Source organism: Linepithema humile, chromosome 4 (genome assembly GCF_040581485.1).
Source record: "Linepithema humile isolate Giens D197 chromosome 4, Lhum_UNIL_v1.0, whole genome shotgun sequence".
NCBI lineage: Eukaryota > Metazoa > Arthropoda > Insecta > Hymenoptera > Formicidae > Linepithema > Linepithema humile.
Genome location: NC_090131.1, coordinates 16,980,550 through 16,999,756, shown reverse-complemented (window position 1 = coordinate 16,999,756; position 19,207 = coordinate 16,980,550). Strand labels below are relative to the sequence as shown.

The 19,207-nt window shown below is 38.2% G+C and overlaps 1 protein-coding gene across 3 annotated transcripts in view; it reads left to right on the top strand.

Moving 5' to 3' along the window:
• The window catches only part of LOC105672220 (very long chain fatty acid elongase 4-like), a 170,230-nt gene extending 159,534 nt beyond the window's left edge, over positions 1-10,696 (top strand). Inside the window, exons 1-4 of one of the 3 annotated variants that reach the window (XM_067354093.1) lie at positions 6,611-6,703; positions 6,819-7,102; positions 9,579-9,881; positions 9,951-10,695. In XM_067354093.1, coding sequence (XP_067210194.1) covers positions 6,697-6,703; positions 6,819-7,102; positions 9,579-9,881; positions 9,951-10,118 — 762 coding nt within the window. In that variant the 5' untranslated portion in view covers positions 6,611-6,696 and the 3' untranslated portion in view covers positions 10,119-10,695. Of the gene's footprint in view, positions 1-6,610; positions 6,704-6,818; positions 7,103-9,578; positions 9,882-9,950 lie in introns of those variants that run through there. The other 2 variants (XM_067354094.1, XM_067354095.1) reach the window with 2 other exon arrangements.
• Positions 10,697-19,207: the final 8,511 nt, after the last annotated feature.

Sequence of the window (19,207 nt, the reverse complement as noted above, 5' to 3'; positions counted from 1 at the left end):
TCGCGTCGGGTCTGTCGCGGCGAATGCGACTGTTAAATTTCCGAGGATACTCGGCATTCTGGCGACTCTGGAAAATGTCGGCTGATACGCGGACGATCATTTGTCAGTAACGTACTCTCGCGTGCATGTGCGTATGCAGGAAAGCGGGACGCGGGCCGAAAACTTTTATGACTTTTAATCAGACGAACGGCCGGGCCGAGTGCCGTGATGCGAGTTCATTTGCGCTAATGAAATCAGTGTTATCTCTTGCCGTGGCTCGTATTGCGCTAACTGCTATTCCGCGCAGAACTATATTATAAACCATAATGGCTGTTGTCCAAGTGCCTCGAAGGCTCGTAAGTCTGCGGGAGAGAAGGGAGGGAAATGGCTATGCATGGAGCACGTTTATATACGTCTACGAATAATATCGTGCGTCAACCACGCTATTTCATTAGAAACACACTTATTATTAAAATTATAGTACCGCAACGATGTGGCTCTTCGCGGATATTACAACGATAAAACAATATGTGTAAAAATATTGTTTTAATTATTGCTAACCAATTATTATCATTCATTTTTTCGACAACGTCGGAGATTTTTGAATTAAAATTTATTGCTTTATTATTGAATTAGTTACGTTTGCAACATGCGGAAATAAAAAAGAAACTTATAACGTAAGAATGTCTGTGTTATCTAAAGTGAATTAATGAATAAAATATTTAATATTTGAAACTAAAGTTGTTTAGTTTAACATTTTAATTCTTTTAATATGCAATAACAATTTTATCTTATAATATGATAAAATATGATAGAAAATGATAATGTGTATGCAGTATACGAGCAAATAATTTTAAATCGTTAAGTTCATTATTAAATATTAATAACGAATTAGTTACGACTTGAACTAATAATTTGCATAAATTATTATAAATTTGTTGAAGCAAAATTACTATATTTTTAAATTAGGAATTCAAATCGGAGATAGTTTCTTCTAGCATGTAGCAATAAATGTTGCAAAGAAAAATTTTACTCGAGAGATATATGATGGTAGAAATATTGCGAAAGTAATTGCACGAGTTTATCGAATTTGGAATTGTTCTTACGTTAGCCTGGTCGTTTACGAGGAGCTTAATAAATGCTTGACTAAAGTGACGCAATTTACGAGACGCAAGAGACGTTTGTATCATCTGGCCCTGTAGCGGCTCCGTCATTGATAAATGTACTCAAAAGACTTTTATAAATGAACAACTAAACATTAACCGCTATTTGTCAGTTTCGTTGACACTCTCACATATTACATTTCCAAGTTTTTTTTTCTTTTTTTATTCTTTACTTTATATGTTGCATTTCATTAATTAAGCAATGACACAACTGAGGTTCAAAAACCTCTGATAGCGTCTGCAAAGGTAGTTTCCCCGCGAGATTTCGACGTATACCATTTGTGCTCTCTTACGGAAATCCCTGACGGTATCGCGGCAGGATAAGCCATGCACTTACGTGACTGCGGACAGTGAATTAACGGCGAAGCGATTTCGCGGCATTATATCGTCGGCTACTTGGCAAATGGAGACGGCATTATATCTCGCGGCATATGCTGCTGAGTAATCAAGCGGAGTACCTGGCTGCGCGGCGAATATTTCAAGGTTTCAGGTTGAGGTCACTATTTTCCGCGACGTCGTCTATCTGTGTATAGCGTGCCACGAAATATCATCATGTTTACTCTCGTCGTCGGTGTCGTAGACAAGGCCTTAATAATTCTCGCTTCCACGCGCAAGATACGATGTTTTCACTTCCAACCGACAATTAGTATTTCCATATGAAAACGTTTTGTATTAAATGTCACCACACCTGAGGTTTACACTTTATTATGTCGAGAGCGTCACGAAGTGAAACCATTTTTGCCATATTTTATTGCTATTTCACTGTTATTTGCCGCACATTATCATTTTTATTACAATAGAGAAGAGGTCCCTAACTCTACGGCCTGCGAGCCATATATGGCTTCCATGAAGATTCCGGCCTGTCAAGAAATTTTGGCGTTATATATATACATAATTTATATATATATATATAAAATTAAAATTGTGTAGTTTCTTATTATAATTAGCGATGCATTCTTTGCAATCTTTTCTGTTTTTTCTTTCTTTTTTTCTTTCTTCTTTTTTTTCACTCATGAATGCATAGTTTTGGCATGCTTAGTAACTTTGAGAATATATGTACATGTTCCTCCGGACTTCAATTTATTATTATTAAAATTTTCATGCGGTCTTCTTGGTAAAAAAGTTGGGGACTTCTACAATAGAGTGACATATGGTAGTGATATTGATACACAAAAACGTATCAGCCCAATCATAACAATTCTGCTACTCTCTGTTTTAATTATATTCTATATAGAATAACAAGTTATTTATTCCTGAAAAAATATATATAAAAAAATAAAGGAGTCGTATTTTAAATATGAATTTGTAGCTTCAGAATTTTTATTGTTCAAATTTTGAGAATTTGCAAGAATTTAAAAAGAAATTTGATATTTTATGTTTATCAAGAAGTTTCGTTCTGTTCTATTATACTTCCTTAAACGATTAAACTACGTTACATCGCATTATTTATAGGCTCTACAGCTATTATCGTACTATTTATCGAACGTTCGGGGTCTAAAGAAATCTATGAAGCGAGGATGCGGTATTTTTCTATTTCATCGATGAATTAAAAATGGTTCTTACACGGACCGTAGTTTTCCCACAGAATAGCCTGTATAAAAGAGATCCCGGTAATAATAGGTTACCGTCAGGACTCGTTTCTCTAGTCACGTCTATTCAACCTGTCATTCGCGTTTTGCGGTCGCTATTGTGATTTGCAATGGTAACCCTTCGCACATCCTGTCTATTGTCGCGAAAACATTTGCTTGTGCTCCTATATCGCTTCCTCTTTTCCTACATGTTCCTTATTCCTCTCCCTCCTATGCACTTGTTCCGGAATTCTTTACCTCTTCAATTCCTTCTCCAATAGAAATCGTACTGTACAATTGTAAGGCATTACGTATGCAAGCACTTTATTATGTAAATGATTATATTATATTACTATTTTTATACTATTATATATTTCTACTTTTCGGAGCAAAAAGAATACTTATTCTAAATTTAGGCAAGTCAAAAACAGAATATTTAGAGAGACAAAAGAAAGAGTAAAAGAGTAAAATAGATCTGCATTTCAAAATAACATTGAAATGTAGATTACTTTAAAAGATGTTTTTAATAAAAAGAATTTCTTTACTTTTTGACTTTTTGTAATTATTCATAGACTTTTATATAGAAAAAAATTTTGTTTCGCTTCTCTTATTTAAAGAATCTTATTTATTTTATTCGAAAAATTGCATACAAATAAAAAAATTGAAAGTATTTTGATGTGATCGTCTGTATTTCAATTTCTCAGACGTAAGGTATCGCAGATGCGCAATATGCGAAGCGAGTGGACCGTGTAAGTAATAGTTATCTCAGGTCAGTTCCGTGATCATTTAGCAATCAGAACGGAACAAATTGAGACGGGAGTAATTATCAAGTCTCGCTGGACGGTATTACATTGTCGTAACATTGCAACATATGGTTGATGGTTTGTCATTATTTCACGCACAACTTGCTTAAATACCGTGAAACTCTTTCGTCGTTCACAACAAAGACGGGGAAGGGTGGAAAGAAGGAAGGAAGGAAGGAAGCCGCGACTGTGTAATAGCTGCATGTAAGACCGTCTCTATTTCTTTGCTACTTCCTTTGTGCGAATGTCTGATTGTAGGTTGCGCAATATATAAATTGCATAATACTTCTTTTTGGTTAGTCATTCATCATTTTTTGACTTCCGTTTGTCCGTTGAAATTCAGTGGCATGTACATCATAGTGTGAAGTGTATTTTTTAACGTCAGGTGGATACGTGACAGTCTCGATAATATCTCTATGCGCATAACCAACTGGGAGAATTGGCGAATGTAGCAGAAAATGTATTTATTCATTCGTAGGCACTATTTAATCCATAATAATCGTAATGTGTATCCGTAATGTTGCATCCTTTATGGAGAGGCATCCAGTGCAGAGGAGCGCGTTGACTGAATAATTTGCGACGGTACTGCGCATACGCGTCAGCCCCGACAATCTGGAAAGTGGTTAAGCATTAAAGCCGAAATTCCTAGCTAACTGCAGCGGGACGACGGACGCTAACGTCGACGACGCCTCGAGGCGGTGCAGTTGCAGGCGAACTGCAACGAGATAGGCTAACGTCATAGGCCGTCCCTGGGGTGCAACTATGCCTTTGGCTTTGATGTTACCCACGGTTACGTCACGTGATCGTCCGCTATATCGCAGTTAATGGCCGATGCCACATAGGAACGCGGCATTATCGAAGGGAGTTTAAAGGGTCCCGGGGAGAGGGTGGATAAAGGGTAGGACGGCGGCGAGCGGTCGCGGAACATCCGGCGAGGCGGAAGTTCCGGGCAGGCTCCGGATGCTCCGTAGCGCCTACGGCTAGCGAGACACATTCGCGTTGCACGGACGCACTGCGAAATGCAATTATCCGCGACGAATTAATCGCTCGCGTCTGTGAGACGACGCGATAGATTTGAATCGCTGCTTGACAGGACTTTGAATCACTTCTTGGTAATATCGTTGTTTTATTACGCACATTTGCACACGTTTGTATAAAATTTTATAGGTATTAATATGCAAACATAAATATAAAAAGTCAAGGTATGTAACGTGTTTCTTAAAGTCGTAAAGAAAAAAATATAGAGTAAAGCAGTGAAAAAAAAGTGAAAGAAAAAACATAAATGAAATGGGATAATGAATCGTATGCACTGGTGTATACGATATACTGATGTAATATGTATTATTGCGATTGCGAGTTTTTATTTAATGCTAATGTAACATACTTTACATTAATGGTAATATTTCGTCAAAAAATTACATTTGCTTTTTTTGACATACTATATACGAAAGAGAGAATACATCGAAGACAGAGAGTGATATTAGGAAAGAGATAAGGCTCTATCTGTTATGGATAAATCTTTTGTCATTTTTAGTGAAATCTATGTTTTTTCCCGAGAAAAAATGGTATAATATAGTCAGATGTAAATATATATAATTAGTTATGAAAAGATCTGATAACATGTAATATTTTATATAATCATATAAAATTACGTATGTTATTAGATGTCATGCGTTATAAATAAAAAGTCAGTAAACAAGAAGGAAAGTCATCTAAAAAAGACAGTAAAATAAATTAGAATTTAAACAAATGAAGTCATGCATATGAAGTAATACATAATTTATATCATGAACGTCATAAAAAAATATTAGATTTTTTTATAACTAATTATATATATTTACATCTGACCAATTATACCATTTTTTCTTGGGTTCTCACTATGTATTTTGTAGGTATTATTGAAATTACCGAGATTATTAAGGAAAATTGGATAATACGCAGTGCGTAAAAATTTGAGAAAAATCATGCGTTAAGAATTAAAAGTCAGTAAACAAGAAGGAGAGTCATCTAAAAAAGACAATAAAATACAGTACACAAAGACAATAAAATACAAAAAAAGACAATAAAATAAATTAGAATTTAAACGAATAAAGTCATGTATATGAAGTAATACATAATTTATATCATGAACGTCATAAAAAAATATCTATTTAACACCTGAAAGACGATCTGTTTTTTGCCAAATTGCTAAAATGTGCATTAATACATTAGAAAACGTCAGTATGTTGTATACAATCGATTCCTGACGTGTATTTCAGTCAATGTTTAATAATACATTGAATTAAATTATAACCATAATAAAATTGATAATAATATAAAAATGATAAAAGCAAACTCTTCGGAAAATTAATTTAAGAATTGTTTTTTAAAGTATTGGGTGAATGCAATTTTAATGGTTTTCGTGATAGATGTCATACTTAATGTGTGCAGTTTCACGGCACACTGAAAAAATATGCTGATATGTTCATACTATTGGATAGATTACGCTTTCAAGTTAAACAAGAATTGATTTGATTCTAGTTAGTTCCGTTGTTTTCAATGAAAATTAAAAATGATTGACAGAGTTCATTTACGTGTAATCATGATGTACGAATGTCGGAGAGGAACAGGCATTTCAAATACGGCAAGAAACGCTTATGACGTATTTGGAGAAAACACTGTGTCGATTCCAACCTGCGAAAGATGGTTCGAAAAATTTAAACGGGGAGATCTTAATCTCGAAGATCAGCCGCGCTCCGGTTCTAATGTTAATGATGACATTAGTCGCAATTGTGTGGATACTAATCCTTGGGTTTCAACACAAATAGTTGCTGAAAAGTTAAAAATTGATAGATCGACCACACTTCGACATTTAGTCAATTTTACAACGAAATTTGTCAAAACAATGTTTGTCTGTTTATGTAATTGACTAATAGTTTAACAAGAATGTGATAAAGTTAAAAATGTCAATCTCAATATCCAGGCATTTATTTCTATTGAAATACTGGCCAGTATTTATGCTGCCAAATTCGAAAGAATTCTACATGAGTAATGCATATGCATATTATGTAATGTTATTGCTTTAAAAGCGCTGATCTTTCTGTGGCGCGGTAGTCGTGGTTATTTCGTTACAGAATAAGCATCAACTAGAGTGAAGCTAACGTAAAGTGTTTTAGTTTCGCTAACTCTATTACATTCTGAAGGATGGCTGGTAAGCTTTAAGTTTATCAAAGAAATCGGACTACATTTTTTTTTAATTTGTAAATTTCTTTATATTACAAAGTTTTTCTTTTCTTACAACAATTACATTAGGCCATATTATATAGAATTCACAGATTTGCGAACGATGAGATGGGCCTTAGTACCTTCGCCAATACCAACGCTTAGTATTATTCTAGTCTATTTATATATTATTTACGTTAGCGGCCCGAAATTTATGAAGGACAGGCAGCCTTATTCATTGAAAGGATTTATGCAGTGCTACAATGTTTTCCAAGTTATCGCAAATTTTTTGATAGTGTTTAACATCGTGGTATATGGTAGACCATTCACTGCCCTGTGGAAATATTGCGATTCCTTTGATCAAATTTGCGGTAATAACATCGAGAAGGTACGTAAAAGTTAATTATTTACGCTGGAATGTGTTATATGCACATGTTCTGTGTAAATCATGTTTTTACAAGAAATTTTTTTTTGTATAAAATCTTAATCATCAAGAAATGCAATTGCACTTTTCATATTTTATGTCGAATGGTGCCAGAGAGTGTCGCTTGATTAAAAATTAAGTTCATTAGTTTTTGGAAGTGAGTGATTGAAAACCAAATTAATTTTTGGTTATACAAATTGGAGAATATACATAACTAGTACTCGGAATTTTCAAGTAGTCGAGTTGTACGTTTTGAAATTGTTTTCAGCTAGTTTGCACTTTACTTGTAGTTACAAGTAAAGATACAATCAAATAGCATATATTTATATAATAACATGCAAGAGTTTTCGGTTAGAGATAATTTTTGTTTTTTTTTTCGAAAGCGGGATTTAAGTAAATTTTAATTAATATTATTTCTAACATTTAAGAGTTTGAATAAGCATTTTTAAAAGTCTTTGGTTACTTTGTTTTCTAAAATAAATAAGCAATGTCTCTTACAATATAATTGATATAAAAATAGTTTAATCATATATTATCATTAATTTTTCGTAGTCATGTCTTCTACAGGTGGCACAGCGGCGAGGCAGAAGTCGACCAAACGTTTAATGAAATCGAAAGAAATTTTTTCTTTTTTTCTTTTGTTAGAATCATAAATAAAATATTTTATTTGAGTATTTACATCTTTTAATTCGATGCTTTAGCTCCTTTTCTATAGGTATTTAATTGAATTTAAATCTGTTGATTAAAATTGCTAGTTCAAAATTTTTACATCTTTAAACTTAAAGTTATCGAGTAAATTTTAAAAGGTGATTTTTTAATTTTAATGATTTTTTTCTAGAGCGACTAAATATAGCAGTAATGACCAAGTAACAAATAAATAGATAAGTCGTTTATAGGTCATTTTCTTGTCTACGTAATTTTTTGTGTAATTTCGATACTTGCAGTCTTTTTTGTGTCACAGTCTATTATCTAATAATTTTATTGATATTTTATTGATTTTATCTAGTGTTTTTCGTGCCTGCTACTTTGTAGAAAATTTTTTAGATCATGTTTTCTACAATATTTTGCGATGATTCAGTTCAAATTTTCCAACGTAAAGCAGTGATTTCTTAAGAAGATTTACAATCTTCTGATGATTTGATTACTTTATTCCGATTTTTTTAATAGGAATATTTCAATCTATCTTATTGTTTCAACCATTTATTTACAGTTAATTCTATTTAGTTAGCGTGACAGTGTTCATATATGAATATTTTAAAGTCATGTAAAAATTAAGTAAACAAAGTAGCCTGCACTTCCGAGTATTCCGAGTGCTAGTTATGTATATTCTCCAATTTGTATAACCAAAAATTAATTTGGTTTTCAATCACTCACTTCCAAAAACTAATGAACTTAATTTTTAATCAAGCGACACTCTCTGGCACCATTCGACATAAAATATGAAAAGTGCAAACTTTTGAACATGCTAGTTTAGAAAGTTAGTAAATGAGTACATACGAAACAATAAAAATGTTATTTTCTTTTATTTTCTTACATCTCACAAATAATACTAGTTACACTTTATTTAGACCTCGCTTTTGAAAAACAGAGTGAACATTTTCTCAGGTCGGAAACTTTTGCACATCATAATGTATATTTCTGTATTTTTAATACATATTTATCTCTAAATAAGTAGATAAGTTGTTTGTAGATAAATCATTTTAAGTATCTATTCAATGTCATTGATAAACAAAGAATTTATTTTATTGTTACAGTGGATGTTTATTGCACAATATAAAGAGGCAAAAATTAGCAATTTAAATAATAATAACTCTAATAATAGATTAATAATATTTTTATTACACAAAACTATAATGCTGTTTTTTTTTTTAAGTTTGAATTGTATTTTTGGATATTATGAATTGATCACTTCTGACGATTATGAAAAATTTTGTTAATTAATTTATTTTGTTAATTAATTTATTTTTGATAGAAAAAAGTCGCGTTTGTTTTGATTTTGCAAACGTTAAGTAGAAATTATGATTGTTTATTAGATAAATATATTACCTAGATATCGGATCATACATTTTAAGATTAATTTATTTTGAATATATTGCTTACAAATAAACTGCTGGACAAAATTAACGCACCATGTTGAATAACAAAAGTTTAAACTTCGAATTGGTAAATGAATTGTATATCATATGAAAATAAATTAGAGCAAATGCGTTTTTTAATTTTATTCAATAACATGATGCGCATTAATTTTATCTAAGAGTGTATGCATATATTATTCTCAAGGATAAACAACTTGTGTCTTGTTTAAATCTTATACATATGTATATGTGATGAATGGATATAGTAATATTAAACAATCACGACTTTGCAAAACTACTTTGCAATAATTAGCAATTTAAAAAATAACGATTCCGATAACAGGCTAACAATGTGTTTATTGCAGCAACTTGAAATAATATGGTGGGCGCTATTGCTTAAAATAATTGATCTTAGCGAAACCATTGTGTTCATATTGAGGAAAAAATATCAGCAAATTTCTGCTTTACACGTGTACCATCACATTTCCACGGTTATTTATGCTTGGTTGTGTCTAAGATATTTCCCCCATGGTTTTGTGACGAGTATCTTAGCGCTCAATGCTTGGGTGCACGTAATAATGTATTCGTATTACTTCCTGAGCACTTGTGGATTATACATGCAACAAAAGCTTCGACCATTGAAGAAGTGGATTACTACCGTACAAATAGTGAGCAGAAGCACAGTATTTTATCTCTCTCGATATTTGTCAATAGCGTTAAATGTTATTATTTAACAGATACAGATTTTCTTCATAATGACGAGTGGTCTGCAAGGCTTTACATCTACCTGCAATAATAAGATGGCTGAGTATCTCGGGATCGTCACATTCATTAATGGTATACCAAATATAATACTTTTTTGGAACTTTTATAGAAATTCTTATAAAACGTCGAAAGCGATTTGATTGCAATGTAGCTTAAATTATTGAATTATTAATGTACAATTTTTCCGTAGCTTCTCTTTATAATTTTATATTATGAAATTGATAACACATTGTTATGTGTGTTAATATGATATGTATTATGTTATGCAAAATATATATTATTTGTATAATTATTTTTTCCACAATTGTCTGTGCGTCTGCCGCATACAATGATAGAATAATGCGAAGTAACATCTTACAAAGATTAAATCGTGGGAGTATTTCGGAAGTTGTAGACAAATAACTCTCTGGTGCAGCCTGCACATGTTCTACATACATTCCCGTCTCATCGGACAGGTGATAGTATCTCACGAGTGCGCCTTAAGTGCTAATTTCGGGGACATTACATTTCCTACGTTTGACACGGCGAATCCTCGGGAGATTCCGCGCGTCCACGTCGACGTCTACGCGCGGCGGCGTACATAATTCTGGATTTAGTGTCGCGTTAGGCCGCTCGAGTTTGAGGATCGCAGTCCCTCGAGTGGCGCGAGATACCGCATGGCCGGCCGTGCAGCGTGATTTGTGGACGTCAATACGGGGGTTATGCGTGACGTATCTCACCGATCATAATTACATCCTGTTACTGGAGATCCCAGCGCAGGTTCCTCCTTCCTTCCTTCCTCCTCCATCCGCTCCGCACCGTATCGCTCGACCGTTCCCTCGCAGATATCGCACCTCCATCCGCGATGACATCCTCCAGGACTTCTTGATTTACCGACCTCGAGTGGAATGGCTCAATCTTATTTACGGATACTTTATTTTACACCGTCAAAAAACGGTATTTATTGCAAGTTGATCTCCAAAATTATACGTTGTCACTCGGGTGGGATAAGTAATGGTCGCTTTTAAGCGTCAAATGCATCGAAGAGAGCTATTTTCAGGTAGATTTGCATAGATGCCCTCTTTTATATCTTACGTTTATTGCTCATGTCAGTTTATCGCGAGCTTTTCTCTCTGGATGGATGATGTATGATAGTTAAACGGACGCAGTTTAATTTCCATCAACAGAAACGGCTAGCTGCTTGTTTGGAACGTATTTTGATATCTCCCAAGCTTTTTCTTTCGATGCTCTTTGAGACGGAAGTCATAATCTTACGAGCTGACAGATAATAGCCGAATATCATTGTCATCGTCTTTTGGCCTGCGAGCGCGACGTACGCACGGCTCTATTGTGCCGCATTTTTATCTTTCTTACCGTCGCGTTAATAGCGACAACATTGTCGGTAAATCACACCTAGACCTGTGAACCTAGCGCGACTCTGCGCAAGGCTATTAGTATAAACACGGTTATAATGCAGGCCCCAGGGGTTGAAAAGGGTATAAACAGCTAGTAAATCAAAACCTATGACCCTCCGGCACCAGGGGCTCTACCGCCGACTCGAAATCAGGGCGAAAGTTTAGTGCTCGCAATAGCGGCTGCGTTTTTTCTAATCGTCCGTTTTTACCCGCGCTGCTCCGTAGGTCATCGTATGATGTTAATGCATTAATATTGAGTGGCGCAACGATCGCTTAATGTGAGAATACAAAAACCACGAAAAAAATTTACAAGTTATTGTAAAGGAAATTATAATCATTGTGTTTTATGCACAATATAACGCGTTTTTACTCAATTTTTCTCTTTACATATCGCTCTCCTTGTTTCCAAACCATGAATAAGCAAATTTTCTTGAAACATTTTTTTTTTTGTGAAATTTATTTTGCGCTACTTGATTTTGTATTTACAATCAGAGCCTAGGATACTTTAGATACTTTGGATTTATTTACATTCATGGTTTTAGCATAAGGGATATAATATCTCAAAATATAATTTCGCAATATATTATTTATAAAATTCATAATTTATATTAATGAAAATGTGTGAAAAAAGCGTACGTTTGCTTCGCTATTTACATAAAAATTAAATTCTTATGACGGAATTTTCGCATCTCTTCTCCGACATTTTTTTATCGACGCTACGGAATAAAACTGACGCTAAGAGAATGCGACATGCAATTATTATGATAAATAAAAATTACATTGCGGCCAGATGACGCGTATCGCGAGCGCGCAACTTGTCCGAGTCTCTCACGTAACATCGAGTCTTTCGCGCAAGGATGTACCATCGCCGAATTAATCTGCCATTAATATCCGCGCGCCGGGGCGGAAGAGCCGGTCGAGTGTGTAAAGCTTCTCTAAACAAGCGGTTCTAACAAATGACGAGTCCGTCTCCGTGTCTCCCAGCGTGTTCCTAATGCCGCGGCCATGTATGCATACGACCGGACCGGTGATTAATGCCGGCGCGGAGGGTCAAGATCCTCGTCGATTAATCAAATTAAGGGTGGAAGCGCGAGATAAAACTCGCGCCGCTGGAAAAGTCCGGCGGTGCTGCAGCCGATGAGAAATCGTCGTCACCGCGCTGTCCGTCCGATATTGCCGGCGGTGCGACCGTTGAAAGAGGCGGACGGGGGTTTGGGGGAAGATTGGTGGGGGGGGGGGGGGAGAGGCCCGGGTGAATCGCGTCGCGAGTGTTGAAAAATGACGGACATGACTTATCTGTATCGAGCATTGCGCCCGACGGCCGTTTGGGAAGAGGCGTGACCGCTGGCCCCACGCTTGGAGCTGAGACCGGAGAACAAGGGAAAACTGGACTCGCTCTGGTCGCGAAGGGGCTTAAGATCTTTCGAGTGTAAACGGAAATGTGAAATATAGTCTCGATATGATCTACCCGACACGAGTCGGCCGGGGTCTGTTCATCGCTTTCCAAGTTAATCGCTCGCTCGTCGCTCCACCGTTGCGGAACAGGTAAAGCGCGCTGATGAGAATCGAACGCGGCGCCTACGTAACTGAATTCGCGGGACATCGGGCTCACGATACCGCAGACGGACGTCACGGAATATAGGATGGATCTCCTCTCTCTCTCTCAGCGTCCAGCGTTCCCGCGATTACCGCCGCCGCGACGCATCGTCCGGGGGTCTCTCGAAACGATCAGTTAAGTCCCGCGCACGAATTCATATCTCGCGCATCGTTTGTCTCGAACAGAAACTCGCAAGCATTCGTCGGGGAACGTTTGAAGCGATGCGCTGCGGAGCGAGAGAAAGAGGGAGGGTTCGCCGAGTTCAGAGGGCGATTGCGTATGAAGGTGGAATGAGCGGAAGAGAGGAGAAGAAGAGAGAGAGAGAGAGAGAGAGAGAGAGAGAAAGGAAGATAGAGAGCGACCCCGTATTCGCAAACACGCAAATTTCAAAAGGCACTCGACTATGTGATGTCGCGGCGGGTATGAGCGACGGGGCTCTCCGACGACGTATGCAAATACAGATCGAGCATGATAAATTGCTCTTGTCAAGCCATCCGGTATTTCGCACGAGCCTATAGAAACCCGTTTACCATCGAGGTACGGATTCCGCATATAATCTCGCCGACGGTTGAAGTAGCGCCGCGATGGACGAAACTTTCGCGTGCGCTTAGTCGGCGCCGTCGCTGCCGCCGACGACGACAACGATGACGCCGCGACGGAGTGCGCCCGAGTATATCCACGGCGTCGTTATCGTTCGCCGCCGCCGTCGCTGCGAATTTTAATGGAATAGTTGCGTTGTCGCCGCGGAACGATACCGCGCGACTCGCGCGATTTGTCATGCCGACAGAAATGCAGACTATCGTTTCCTTCGCGAATGCTTCGAGGAAGGCTCTGACGCGGCGCGAGTGGAATTAGGCGATATCGTGCTCTTCGTAAATTCCGCTCGCTCTTTTTCTGTTCTCATATGAATCTTTTTTCGACAAACGCATTGGAAAAAATTTGCAATCAATTATCAGGGCTCTGATCGAATTAAAAATTGCATGATTTGTTTAATTCAAGTGAAAAGTATTTGAAAATTAGATTTTTAATATAATAGTTTAATATAAGTTTTATTCTCAGTTTATACGCAAGTTGGAAAATTCAAACTAGTCGACAGTTGAGATCTAGAATTGCGATATCATTTTTTTTTTTATGATTGCTCTGAGCGATCAACAATGTTGCTGTGCGAACTTCGCAGGCAACGTGACGTTCTCTCAGAAGGAAGGATCAGTCTTTATTTCTACCGGTCTCGAAAGAGAGCTCGTCGACACTCGACTTAAGCGTAGATTTCGCGTCTAAATCGTCTCATTACGAGATTTCGTAGGGGGTCTCGGCGCATCTGCATCGAACGCAGCCTCAAACCGGTTCGCCAGCCTCATATCAAACCTCCTAAAGCGTTTCTTTACATGGCGATTTATTGCTCGTCACGTCGTGAAAGGTGTCGTCAACGAGCTCGCCACGGTTTGAAAATTGTTCCCGATGTAACGGGCGAATATTGCAAATAATAACCGGTTTTTAAGATAATTCTAATGAACATGTAATAATGCTATCATTATTGTCGCGTTTTATCTGATAATTGTCATCATGTTCAACCTTAATGACGGAAATCAAATTAAAAAGCACGATATTATCGTATAAGGATTGATAATTGCATCTCAACCGCTTTCGTACACAGTAATAATTTTAATTTTTTTTTGGCTTATTTTTAGTCATCAATTATTTTGAAGTTCTTTTTTAATTAAAGATTTATTTTGATATTTTTTAACGCATTAATAATTCCAGCAAATGTGCTTATAATCATTCCAGTTTGGCGCATACGCGTGTGATTACCGCGCGTTAGGGTAGTAAATAAAATGCTCGCTAATGGAACGCCGTAATTCCGCGCTCGCACATTTCGCTTCCCCTTATGTTGCTGTCGATCAGCACGACATGTATCAGGGATGCCAATTATCCACATGTTTTGGATCATATAGACGCGTGTTCGCTCTCTATATTTTTTCGGATTATTATTATCGATATATTTTTCTTATTGCAAAAAGAAAATCGCGATTGATTTAATATTATTAAAATACCTTTATTAATTTCTTTATTCAACTTTCTTTAGATGTCTGTACCGATGATATTAAAACTTGAGGCGCATTTATTCTCGTGCATTCTCAATAACTGATGAATTCGAATTGAAGTCACTCGATATGCATCGTCACTCATTCCTGTCACATATTGCATTATGCCGGAGAAGGTGCTCTCTATTCAGCATCAATCATGTAGAAGCGGGAAATTCATGTAGAACGAGATATTAGATTCGCGTCTTCTTTCGCCAGTCGGAATTGTCGCGTCACGTCATTTTAAAGGACCGTATCATCGGCGGTTCCGGAGTTCAGATTGCCGCGAAAGCGAGCGCAGTCAATACGAGAAGTGATTCGTCGAAGCATCCGCGAGCGCGCCACGCCTTCAAACCAGATCCCGCTCTTCGCATTTCCACCCAATCCACTCTGCCTCTTTTCCTTTGATCACGCTGCTTTTCATGTTGCTCTGAAGAGCGTTCTCGCTCGATGTGTTCCGTTTTCGAAAGCGTCGTTCCGCGTTCAATTTGGCCGCTTTGCAGGGATGAAAAGGACCTCGGTCGGCTCGCTCGCAGAGCGCACTCGCTAATGACGGTCATCTGGTCGATGACCAGAGTTACGCGGGCGAATAATCTCGGGCTCGAGGGATTAGGATTTACTGATATTGAACACTCAACTGGCCATTAATACGCTTTAGCGTGTAACTCCCTTAAGTAAAATAAATTGACCGGAAGAAATATTATTGTCTATTAAAACGAAAGGTAGCGGCGCGAAATTTATTAATAATACCGCGCGACGCGATATATACGAGATATCGTTTCGTGAATATTTGTGGAGCGAAACTCGATTTCATTACGCGATGACGATATCGGCGGATGCACCTGTTTGTTTCTCAGAGGGTTCGAATTAAAATCAGTGATCGATAAGAACTACTTCAACCCGGGGCAGATTCATCGGGAGCGTCGCATGATAAAAACGATTGCGATCGCGAAATTAAATTGTGAGATATTATTTACGCATGAAGGTATAAAATATTAAAGCACATATATTTATGTATTCAATATCGAACTTTAACTTGATTAATTATCTCGCGTTACACATTCGTATTTCAAAAGATGAGTTTTGAAAGAAGCGCCTTGCTAATGCGCAGTTCGCGTTGAAAACGCGCTAAAATAAATGTACGAGAAGTATATCAGTGATGCACACCGCTGCATCACATTCAGATTTCAGAAGAGAATAATTACCTCGTACCGCGTAACGCATCGCGCCGGTATACGCGCCGCGGGCTCGGCAGAGAGGCGTATGTACCATTGAATAATACAGCAGCAGCGAAAGCGAGCGATGTCGTGCACGCACGTGGATGTACAAACTGCAACGATGGCGCGGCGGCCGCGAACCCTTTTTTTTCTGCGACGAGGAGGAACGGCATTCAACGGGAGGGCGCAATATCTGGAGGATTGTGTGTTTCGCCCTCTCTCTCTCTCTCTCTTTCTCTCTCCCTCTCTCGCCATTTGCCCCTTTTTTTTCCCCCGCGCAATCCTCCACCTTCGCTCCCTACGGGCTACGCAGGACGTTGACCTGACCTGGTGAAACACATATGGGGGTCCTTACGCGGACTCTGAACCGCGCGGACTCTGTACGCGCGTTACAGAAGAGGATTCTACACAAGACTCCTTGCGACGGAAAAGGGGTAGGCGATGGCGAACGACCGGATGGAAATATGAAAGTGCGGAGGGAGGGAGAGAGAGAGAGAGAGTGAGATGGAGAGAGGCAAGCGAGAAGAGTCAACATACGCATTAGTCTATCCTTCTTTCCCACTCGAACAGTCCTCCTGCCCTTCTTCCGTTATGTGCACTCGCGAAACGTCGTTTATTCGCACCGCGGGCGAGCCTCTCTTCCTCCGTTGAATGCGTCCCACCTCTTTTTCCTCTTTTTCTCTGTCCTCGAAGCATCGTTCATTCGCACCCCGCGCTCTCGGGAGAATGTAGAATGTGCGTAAGCCTGGTAACCAGTCATGCAGTGATGTATGTTCCGCTCGGTGATTTATATCTATAATCGCGCGATAACGCGTCGCGTGATTAAATTTTTCTCATTCTGAGCGAAGCGCGATTCTTTATTTATTCGTGTGACTCTAACTATTTTTTACGGGCTTCCGTCAGTTTTGCGCACGATCAAAAATATGTATCGACTGGAAATTAGAGAGACTGCGTGAAATTGGCATCAACACAATATTTATATATTCTATTATTTGTAATCATGTTCTGTCTCTGACTTTGAATGATGCTGACATTTCAGAAGGACACGAAGAGCAATTTATGAATGAATAATTTAATTAATAATCAAATTTGAATTAATGATCAAATAGCTACCCGAATGATATTTTGTTCGTCATATTTCGTTGCCACTTTTTATTATTTTGTATGTATAATTACATACGTTGATGTTTACATCTCTCCCTTTTAAAATATTTTAATTCTGCAATATACACATATTTTTTGTCTCGATTGTCATTCAAAATAAACCAGTTAATTGATAAAAGCAGCTTGCAACTCGCATATCTTTACATTAAATACTTGATTTGTCAACATAAAATAATTTATATCTCTCGTCAATATATTGATAGCAACAAATTTCCCTAACTATAGGGAAAATCGATTGCTTCGCGACCAATATCAAAGCAAAGTTGTGAACGCCATCGTTGGACCGACAAGCCGCAGAATCGAAATACAGCGGCGTGTCAACATTCGCGCGCAGCCGAGCGCATTGACCCGGTCAATCCGGCTGCTGCGATGAATACGCGTAAGTGCAGTCTTATGCAATACGGCAGAAAGGGTGATGTGTATGCATGGCGATGCGGTTGGAGAGGTCGGGGTAATGCCGAACCGCGGGTAGGGAAGGAGCGAAAGATCGTAGAGTAGAGCGCGCGCGCGCGGTGGGAAACGCGTAATATAGAGAGGGCGGGCAGCGTTGCATTATGAATACGCCACTATTCACCCCGCTTATTACTTCCTACATACCGGGCCCTCTCTCTTACCCAGGTACGCATGAAACGCGTACGAGCCGTCACACGCACGCATGTAGCTTCGTTCGTCAAAGAACGCGCCTCAACAGCCGTTTGCGTGCAGCAACTTTACTGGGTAGCCAGGAAGAAACGAATAGACGGCGGGGAACAGAAGGAAGAAAAAGAAGAAGTGGTGAATGCCGAACCAGTCAAAATTTCCTGAATGCTCGACCTATTTCTCCCTTCCTCGTCGCGAATAAATCTATAATGGACTTTGCGCGACGGCGCTTGCATTTTTAAAGGTGGATAAGTCGCCGACGGGTCGGCGTGGCTACTGATAGTTCAGCCGTGTGATTCGATAGTCTGATAAATAATAAACCGACCTTTCCGCGCGTCGCAGGTTAGCAACCTAAAGGCGACGTCGTGAAGATGAGTAATAGCTAGAGAATATAGTGAGTCACGTTGGTTTAATATTGCAGCTATGCCACTTCTGATATAGAGATGTCATTGGGAGAAAAAATATTTTAAAAGCAATACATTTTTTTTATCATAAATTTTTTAGCTTTATGATTATGGTTATTTAAATAATTGTACATTTTGGGTAAACATAAATTATATTGCAGTTGCGAATTAAATTTAATAATGTTATTAATGCACGATCAATATACTTACGAAATTGTTGGAAGTTCAGCAATCAAGTCGCGGAAATTATAATATATAGTTATAGCGCGGATATATAGTTTTAAATCGTAAATGCCTCGAACTGTATTTTTACATCGGCTGGCTCTTCGAATTTGAATTTCGCATTGCAGCGGAAGGTGGAGCGAGCGAGAGGAGAGGAGGCCCATGGCGTAAGATTAACAACCGGATAATGAAGTCAGTGTTTCATGCCCTGTGAAATTGCGCTCACTCGGGCTACCATTCGATTCTCGCTTTGATTACGCCATGGGCGAAAGCACAATGGCCATAAACCGTCCAGTGTTGAGCACCATCGCTAGTAACCCCCCTTTGTTCGATGGAATTTTCAGGCTCGAGATTTTCCAGATTTTCCAACGCGCTCGTCAATGCTTTGAAATCGCGCGTTAGCCATTCCGCAATGCCTGACGTTTACGACTTCGTTTTATGAAATTAAAAGCTGAAACGAAACATTCGGATAGAAATTCTATTAATTCCTTCTAGACTTTGCGTGTATAGT